At 38.8% G+C, this 10,271-nt stretch overlaps 1 protein-coding gene across 1 annotated transcript; it reads right to left on the minus strand.

Annotated features, from left to right (window-relative positions):
* Positions 1–4,477: 4,477 nt before the first annotated feature.
* Positions 4,478–5,527, minus strand: LOC125610385 (40S ribosomal protein S15a-like). The gene has a single exon (XM_048782710.1). It carries the CDS (start codon positions 4,976–4,978, stop codon positions 4,634–4,636), a length of 345 nt encoding a protein of 114 aa, XP_048638667.1. The 5' UTR covers positions 4,979–5,527; the 3' UTR covers positions 4,478–4,633.
* Positions 5,528–10,271: the final 4,744 nt, after the last annotated feature.

Raw genomic sequence — 10,271 nt, forward strand, 5'->3', positions numbered from 1 at the left:
AAGACCACTTACTTAGCCCATTTCCTTGCACATAGTAAGCTTTTTTTCTTTGCTTAATCCAGTATAAACAACACTATTTAGCATGGAAGTTCTGGTCACAGACTTAGATTTTGAAAGGTAACTTCTAAATAATAAAAGAAAATTAGAAATACTACTAACTCTATTCAAATCCTATATAGGATTCCATGAATGATTGGCTCAGTTAAGGTTTCTGTCGGTTGTATAGTTAGATGCCATTATTTACCCCTGTTCTATGGTTGAGGAGATCAAAGCACAAAGAAATCAAATGTTTTGTTTATGATCTCATAGCTGGAAAGTGGGGAGCAAGAATTTAAACCTAGGCAATGGGGATCCACAGTTTTCTCTCTAAGACTAACTCCATGTCGTCAGGAACTATTCTTCAAACCTTTCTGGGAACATAAGATTTACCAAAAGGAGTAACTGATCAGCCAAACCAGGCTTGTGTAACTGGATGCCAAGAGGTTGTTTAAAGAAGGCAAGAAAATGGGAGGTTTACAGACAGCAGGAAAAGGAGAGAACGGATAAGACATGAATCAAGTATGGAAGGACAGGATTTACATGAGTGGAAAAGAGAGGAAGAGGTCAAGTTGGGAGGAGGGCCTTTCATAGACCAAGAGACTAATCATGCTTGATTGGAAGTTAGTGGATGAGATAAGTTAGAGAGCACATTGAGCAGCACAGGCAGAGATCCCAAACCACATGATGGAAATAAGAAAGAAGTTGCATTTCCTTTCAAAATTTTGTCTAGAGATACATGATCCTTGCCTGCCCAGTTTCATCTGCCATCTTTACATGAGGGCTGGGTACCAGGCTGGGTTCCTCCTTCTTGGGTAACACAATAGGACAGTATAGTGGCTAAGTCTCACTAACCACTTTCTGCCTGTTGGACCTTGAGAAGGAAATTTTCTTTCTCTGTTGAAGTTTTCTCATTTGAAAAAAGGTGTAATACTGTTAGTGGTATAATTGAAAAATGTTTTGAACATTGCTTGGCACTCTTCCTGCCATGTGCCCCTGCCTTGATGTGTTGCTTTGCCACAGGGCCAAAGCAGTTGATGATTAGGGCCAACTGATTATCAACTAGAACCTCCAAAACCCTGTTTTTTTTCTTTTAAAGTTGATTATTTCAGGCATTTTGTTATAGAAATGGAAAGCTGATTAACATGGATTATTTACTTGAGATAAATGAGGGTTTTAATTTCCTCCACCTGGAATTACTACAGCTGATAGGGAGAACCAGGCATAGATACTGCAGATAAAGACAAGACAGATTACCCCACAATGTAAAGAGCTTAGAGCAGGCCTCACTGTGAATAGGTGGGATGGGAAGCAGTGTAGGGTAAGTGATAAGATATCACTCAACCTGTAATGGAGGTGAAGGCTTATCCTATGCCTGCCTTGTTTTCTCCATTCCTGAAGAAGAGATAAACTCAGATTTTGATCAACAATACACTGTGGGCCATGGAACAGGCAAGGATGCTTGAGCATTCTATGCAGCCTTTCTCTAAGAAACCCTATCCAAGATCATTTCAATCCTATTAAAATGCAACCACATCTCCTATTTCATATCATTATGAATAATCATGCGAGTTAAGTTGTATTCTAGTAACTGACAAAATGTTACATTTGTGTAGCTATTTAATTCAGTATTCATTCACTTTAATTTCCAGTTTTTCCTATTTTGGAGACACTGTACTTATTTTTATGCATGTAAGTCTTAGGCCCTGAGCTTTATAGTGCTGAATGTATGAAATGGGCTTGGCAGTGTTGGTTTTGGAGCAGATGATTTGGTCAAAACAAAATTTAAAAAATGATTGAAGCAATGATTTTGTTTATCACTGGTTTTCTTTTTGAAATTTGGCCCAGAACTTCTGTGGCTGGAATTTCTTATGCATGGGAGGGGAAAAGAGGTTACTTTTGTTACTTCTTTGGGGATTGTCTTTACTCTTAGCTGATATGTTAAGATTGTCTTTGGCTTCCCCTTACTGTGGAGGTGAGATCCTATTTCCAAATTCATTACAGGATCAGGATAAAGCTCAATCAAGAAACCTGGTGTGTGGGGGGGAAAGAATCCTGGAAATGGGTGCTGATACTCAGGTGGGGAAAATAGATTCTGGAAATATCCCAAGTAGCTTAGTCTAGTTAGTTGGAAGGTGGAGGAATCTGTTCTTCAGTGGGGTTAGTGAGGGATTATGGGGAGGGGAATAGTTGGAGATCTAGCACTTTGGACCTTATCATCTATGTGATGCTGAGCAAATGATTTTACCTTTGAGAAACTCAATGGCCCCATCCATAATAAGGATCTAATTGTTATTGTGATAAAAGTTCTATGAAATGCTCATTGTAGTGTTTGATATACAGATAAATAAACATATCAGGGGGAAGTAAAATAGTGTTGAGGCATCTCAAAGCTGGGAACAAAAGATGCTATTGCTTCATCTTCTAGAAGTCAGAGAAGTCAAAGAAACCCCTGCTATAATATTGCCCAGCACTGACTGTATGTAGGCTTTGCATAGCACAGCCTCCAATAAAACTGTGACAACTTTCTACCCTTGCCTAAAAATGAAGAAGAATGGGACAAAGATGGGAAGTTACTCTAGAGTCTAAGTTTCATGGAGACTGTTAAAGTTAGCCTTCTCTCTCCTACCTAACTGGGGTTCCTGCAGGAAGAGGGATCCAGGAGCTCATTTTCCTTAATGACTATTTGCTAAGTTTAAGACACACCCCTAGGATCTAGAGGTTTGGAGGCAGAAATGATGCAGAACCTTAGAAAGGAGAAAAGACAACCTATTACCCTAGGTTCTTGAGGAACAATGGGAAATCCCACCTGCTTCCATAGGCCTCGAGTTTGGGAGGATGAAGTTAATAACATTGGAGATCATCAAGTAGAGACTAATGGGGGATATTAGAGAATACAGGCTGGAGTCACACTGGAGATGTTTCTCAGTGTCTCAGAGATCATCTGCATAGGGCCGGGGCTATAGCCATTAGCACCTACTATCCCAGGTGAGTACACAGGCCAAGAGTGGACAGGCAGTGAGATACAAACAATAAATTTCACTATATAAGTGTGTCCTCATATTCTGCTCTCCCACAGACTGCTCTGTCACCCACCAACTCCCATGTTAGCTCAAGACAGGGAGAGACAGAAGCAGCCCAGGAGTATGGAAATGAAGTATCAGTGGTAGGAATGCACCTTCCTTTCCTGTTTCAGTGACCCTTGCAACTGCTTAATGGAGGATTCAGGGATGGCAGGTGACAATCTCTGCATGGCATTGAAGGTTTGCCTGAGAGGAAATTGCTGGGCCAGTATGAATTCTTGGAATCACTAAGATACTGCTAAATGGTGATTTTACAATTTTAAGGTGTCACCAACTCCAGTCTTCCACTAGCATGTGATTGGTGCTGACACTACTTGAAGGAGCAGTTGCAGTTATTAGAAAAAATGAAAAGTCTCACTTGGAATTTTCTTGAGTAGATGATATTTAGTTATAGGTATTTAGTAAGAAGTCATTAAATTTTACTTGTAATTTTATGATTGTTATTGTTGAGTACCTAGTATTTGTCAGGAACTTACACACTCAGAATACAGAAAGAGGGACAGAGTTTCTGCTTTATTGAGCAGCTAACAAGTGGAGGTCATTAGCATATAAGCAAAAGATTATAAAAGAAGGGAAAATAATTTGGTAGAGGTAAGTAAGGGATTCTATAGGTACATAAACCAAAAGTGGGAAACTAAACCTGTGGGGTGTGTGCATGTGCACGTGCATAGCAGTATAAATATTTAATGATGATCCTCTAGAGAGAAAAGTAATGTTTGTAGTATTGGCCAAGTTCTGTGGTATAAATACTCTTACCACAGCTATTAGTAGGGTGCTTCAAAATGAGGAGTTGAGAAGAAATGTGCTCAATCAGCTCTAGTGAACTACCTCTAGCTAACTCTGGCACATCGGTGCATGTGTGTGCGTGTGCGCGCACGCTAGAGAAGGTTTTCTGAGAGTGGAGCCCTTGACCTGAATCTAAAAGGATGAGTAAAAATTTACTAGGCAGGAAAGGTTGGAGAGGTATCCCAGGCAGGAGGACAGCATAAGCAAAGGAAGGAGGCCTAAAACAGCATGATTTATAAAGACATGAGGAGAGGAGCATCCAGAACACTTTATGGTGCTTACTGGTGGTCAGCATGTGCTCAATCATGTTCTTTTTTGTGGTAAGTGACATATATGTAAACCAACATAAATTACTTTCATGTTTAAATCTATTCATTTTATTGATTCATCAATCATTTGTCAAACACAACAAGCATTTATGAGAGTCTACTTTGTGTTTACTAGGAGCTAAATATTTTAAGATGAGTCAAACATCATCCTTGTCCTGAACACACTCATAGTGCAGTTAAGGGCAGAACATTAACAGATATGTTTAACACAGCCTGGTGAGTGTACTAATTTAAATATGCATATATTATTGGAGATGGTGATAAGTTGAATGAGGGACCCTAAAGATCCTAGGACCTGTGCCTAAGTTCCTTTTTTTTTTCTCCATTGAGGCATTTTATATGTCTGTATGTTTTTGATCCCTAGAACAAGAATCCCAGGATTTTCCCTCCCGTGTGTCTTCATCTTGCTTCTTCATGGTCCATGATACCAGCTAAAATTGTCAGTCCAATGGATCCGAACTGATGGAATGGGAGCAGATGATTCTGCCATTTTTCTAGGTTTTTGATTTGCATATCAAATCTGGGGCTGATCCCTCCACACTTATTTAACTTGCCTGTAAGGTTCACAGCAGTTTTCCCAGCTTTGTGATCATCAGTGATTTTAAATTTGCCAATGTGACTATGTTTCCTCCTCATAGTTAGAAACCAGACGATGGCTTTGGAGCACTCCCTGATAAGGAGCTTGCATTTGCCTCTCTTTTCAGCATCATTGATGCTCTTGAAAGCATTAGCCAGGACATTCATGCACAGAAAGATGGCACCTATGTTATTTTAAATGGCAAAAAGGACTTTGCAGGTGTGATTACATTAAGGACAGTGAAATCATTGTCCTTAATGAAATGGGTGGTTAACCTGGGTTGCCCAGGTGGGCTCTCAATGTAGTCACAATAGTCCATAAGAGGGAGAATCAAGAGGTAAGGAGAGAGGGAGAGAATATACTATGCTTCTGGCTTTGAAGATGGAGGAAGGAGCCACGAGCCAAGAAATGTTGCAGACTCTCCCATCTGGAAAAGGCAAGAAGACAGATTTTCCCCTGGAGCCTCCAGAAGGACACCTTGATTTTAGCTCAGTGAAACTGATTTCCAACTTCTGACCTCCAGTCTGTCAGCTAACATATTTGTGTTGCTTAAAGCCATCAAATTTATGGCAATTTATTACAGCAACTGTAGGAAACCCAACGAAATTATTGACCCAAAGAGAGGTGGTGACAGGGATTAAGAATCTTGATTTGTGAGTCAGATCACCTCTCACCATCGTGGTCTATCTCTTCACAGTTCTATAATTTTGGGCATCTTACTGACTCACGTCTTCATCTTTGCGGTGAGATAATTTTACCTACTTCATGGACTTAGAGTGTAGAACTTTGAAATTATATACATACTGTACTGATTATGTCGTGAGCCACCTTTAAATGTTAGCTACATTTGCCTTTTAGACTATTATTAAATTTCTTCCTCATCTCTGCGCCCTGATCCAGAGACCCGTCTCTCATGTTGGTGAGTATAGCTGAACATGTTGAGGACGAACTGGATTTCTGTGGCCCCGGGTGGATAAGTGGCTGCCATTTCCATTTTTATTTTTATGGGCACATATGATCTCGACTGGAAAAACCCACTCCTTGATGAGTTTCGGAGCTGCAGATTTTATTTCTAAATTCTGTCTCTTGACAATAAACTATCACATTTGATCAAGCCAATAAAAGAGTTAAGAGCTTTGTGTCTTTCCCACTTCCCTGCCCCCCTACCCGCCCCCCCCCCCAATAAAACCCTCTTTTTTACACCCTCTCTTAGGCCGGGTGTTATTCTCTGTGCCACGATTTGGAGTCGGCCTGTCTGTCCCTTCCAGAGCAGGAGCAGCTGAACAGCTGTGAAAACAATGGAGGAGCCTAGGAGCTGTGATTAGTGGGGGACGCTGGGGCAGTCCGGGAGCCACCAGGCCCGTTTCCCATGTCAGAGCACAGCCAGTGGAATCTGGGTATCACATGGCCTTCCAGCCTCTGTGGGCCTGCTCCCGGGCTGCGGCTCCCACTACTCACCCTACTGCTGCTCCCTTCAGAAACAGGTTTTTGTTTTCTTTCTCTTCTTCCTTCCACGTCCTGGGACCATTGCATAAACATAGTGTTGCTAGGCAGCCTTAAAGCCTCCTTTCATCCTGGATCCCAGGAAATTCAGTCCAGGCAGATTCAGGGGAGTGTACTTACAGCTGGCTTTGTCCAGCGGGCCAGCTCTCTCTCTCCTCTTTGGCTCCAGGATTCCCCACCAGAAATTCCCAGCCTCTGTCTCGTGCATCGATTTGCTAGATGCAGATAATATTTAGGCAGGTTTAGAAATCCCTCTTCCCTCTTTCAGGTCCCTCCTTCTGGGTGCGATGAATACAAAACACCTAACTTAATCATAGCCTTTTGCAAATCAATCCTAGGTTACTGGAAAGCAAAGAATTTTGCTTAGCGCTCCCCAGAAATACTCAGTGACCTCCTGACTATGCTCTCAATTTCACCCAAGTTTTTCTTTTGGTCCAGAGCTCACCTGTGATGGGTTTTTAAAATTATTTTTTTTAAAGAATACTCAGGTTTTTTGTATATTTGTGGAAGTATGCAAACATAACCAGAATCCAATTTCATGTATTTATTTGATAAAAATATTCACTTATTTTTAATTGACAAGTAATGCTTGTGCGTTTTGGGGGGCACAGTAATGAACCTAATGAACATAACTCGTCCTCTCCCTCACTAACCATCTCTGGTGGTCACGGCTTCCAAGTGTTTACTCTCTCCAGGATTTTTTCCTTTTGACAGCGTGATGGTGACAGCTTTTTGTGGGCCCTCTTTTTTCCTTGCTGGTCCTAACTAGTTGACAGCAGTGTCGTGTTTGTCTCTGCCTCCAGTGGCAGGAGCACTGAGACGGGTGTGTGTGCTCCCGCGAGCCTTTGTAGGGTGAAGAAATGACATCACGGGAATGCACTTACTCCTAATTTGTGTTTTTCTCCTCTTTGAAACATCATTAAAAAAAAAAAATCTGGCTACCATCCTGATTTAGGACTGATATTTTCTCCTCTTGACTGAGTTATCACTGTAATTACACTTAGTTCCCATTTGATCAAAAAAATCTACATACATTAAAATGTTGATCGATACTATATTAAATATAAAAATAGAATTTTATTGAAAAGGCCTCTCAATGAGATGAATGAGATTTTGTCATGTAGTTCATGTAGCTATGAATAAATAAAAAATAACAATTAAATGCCACTTATTTGCAGAATGACAAGAGGCTTTTACATTACTTCCATTCCAATTTCCTGTTTTTAATAATATTTTACATTATGGAAATTTTGAAATTTTGAAATATACAGGAGGTAGAGAGAACAGTACATTGCAATTATCATTTTCTTCTTTTTATAGCTGTCTATGCATTGCATTATATAGCTGCACATGAACTGTCCAGTATATGTAATTTTTTGGTAGTCAACTTGTATTGATAGTGATATAAGCATCTATCCTTATTTAACATTTTTAATTGTTATACACAAAAGGTCACTCTGACTTTTATTAGACTGTTGGAATGTTGATTATATGACTGTAAGTTTGACTACATGTGTGTAGCCGGTATGGCCATACTTATTCTTGGGGGTCATGGTAGATCAATCAGAGATTTGTTTTCTGCCAAGGTTTGGCATAGTTTGAATTCCTTCTTAATATGGAGCTCCAGAAAACCAATATTAAACAACTAGAATGGGTATTGAAGCTGAAATTAACTTCACTTTTATAAAAATTATGCATATATATATATATATATATATATATATATATATATATATTTCTAACATATATTTTTAATTTGTTTAAATTAGTTATACATGACAGTAGAATGCATTTATGCACTTTGATATATCATATCATATATAGATGGGATATAATTTCTCATTTTTCTGAGTGTACATGGTGCAGAGTCATATTGGTCATGCAGTCACATATATACATACAGTAATAATGTCTGTTTCATTCTACTATCTTTCCTATCCCCAAATCCACTCCCCTTCCCTCCCATCATTTCCATCTACCTAATCTAAGGTAACGCTATTCTTCCCTAGTGCCCCCTGCCTTATTGTGAATTAGCATCCACATATTAGAGAAAACATTCAGCCTTTGGTTTTGTTGGATTGGCTTATTTCGCTTAGTGTGATATTCTCCAACTCTAACCGTTTACTGGCAAATTCCATTATTTTACTCTTCTTTAAAGCTGAGTAATATTCCATTGAGTATACATACCACATTTCTTTATCCATTCAAAATATTTTTAAATAGTAATGTCTTTCTTATTTTTTGTCAATATGGTACATGCTAAGTATATCAATCAGTAGTGAAAAGTTCATAGAAAAAAGTAAAATCTCATTCAGAGAGTGTTGAGAGTTTCAGAGAGTGTTGTTTTGTGCACTTTCTTTGCCAACAGAGACAGAGATAAGTACATACACCCAGGTCTCCATATCCACAGGTTTGGTGTCTGCAGTTTCAACCAACCTCAGGTTGAAAATACTTAAAAAGAAATTTTGTCCTTCCCCCTTCAAGCATTATTCCCTAAACAAATATAGCATAACAACTATTTACATAGAATTTATATTGTATTAAGTATTATAAGTAGTCTAGAGATGATTCAAAGTATGCAGGAAGATATGTGTAGGTGAATACTATGTTAATACTATGTCATTTTACACAAGGGGCTTGAGCATTCTGAATTTTGGTATCTATGAGAGGTTCTGGAATCATCTCCTGTAGTTACTGAGGAATAACCGTAATTGTATAGAAATGGGATTTTTGTGTACCTACTACTTAAAATAAAATGTCTACAGTATTTATTTTTTCTTGAATCTAATGGAAGAAAACATCAGAAGGAATTGCTGAACCTAAGACTGTTCTTTACAAGAAGAGATATTCATTCTTAAAAGGTACTTCAAAAGTTAAGTAAAACATGAAATACAATAAGGGATGAGTGAAAAATTACATGCTTCAAAGTGGCCAGTATTTGTTAATACCTTTTTTAAAAATATGAGAATATCAGGTAATCTATGCTTTCCATCCTCTCCTTATATTTCCAATTTTTCCTTAATAAAATTATTTTGCCTTGTTGCAATCTATACGATTCATATTATATTCCACAGCTGCCATCTCCACAGTTGTTTAAGCTGACTTCAACATTTGAGTCCATGTGGCGCTCACTACCAGCTTTTTGAATGGCTTTTCCATTGAAGAGCTCTTTTATTTTGAAGCATTAGCGGCTTGCTGTGTTTTGTTATCAGGTACCTTTCTCAATAAAGGCTTATAGGTTTTAAATGTGCTTGAGAAGGTTCTCAAGAATGTTCTCATCTTTATACTTGAAGGAAAGATAATTAAATTGTACTTTTGATTTCATGATCCAGACAGCAGCAAACGGGTGGTACTGTTGCTCTGATGACCCACGAGTGGTCCACCTAAGCCCCCAGTGTTTCGATATTCCTTGCCATCCTGCCCAGGGTTTGAAGGGGATGGAGGAGCCTTTTGCTCTCAGTGAGCATTGGCTGCTCTAGGAGGCCCCCTTCCTGCTCTCCTTGACACTCTCCAGCCCTTTGCTGCTCTTGGCCCAGGTAAGTCTTTTTCCTCTCTTCACTTTGTGGATCACAAGGTTCTGTTCTTAGTCTATCAACTGTGAGATTTGATTTCTTTCTTTCTTTTTTTTTTTTGAGAAACCAATAAAATGTGATTTTTATTCTAACATTTTAAAAGACATTTAACCCAAATTTATACTAGTACAGTAAAAAATAAAAATATCATTTTTGTCAATGATATATTAAGAAATGTAAATATTTTTTTTAAATTTTTTATTGTTGGTTGTACAAAACATTACAAATTTCTTGACATATCATATTCCACACTTTGATTCAAGTGGGTTATGAACTCCCACCTTCACCCCATACACAGATTGCAGAATCACATCAGTTACACATCCATTGATTTACATATTGCCATACTAGTGTCTGTTGTGCTCCGCTGCCTTTCCCATCCTCC

The sequence above is a fragment of the Marmota marmota genome, unplaced genomic scaffold (assembly GCF_001458135.2).
Source record: "Marmota marmota marmota unplaced genomic scaffold, marMar, whole genome shotgun sequence".
Taxonomy (NCBI): Eukaryota; Metazoa; Chordata; class Mammalia; order Rodentia; family Sciuridae; genus Marmota; species Marmota marmota.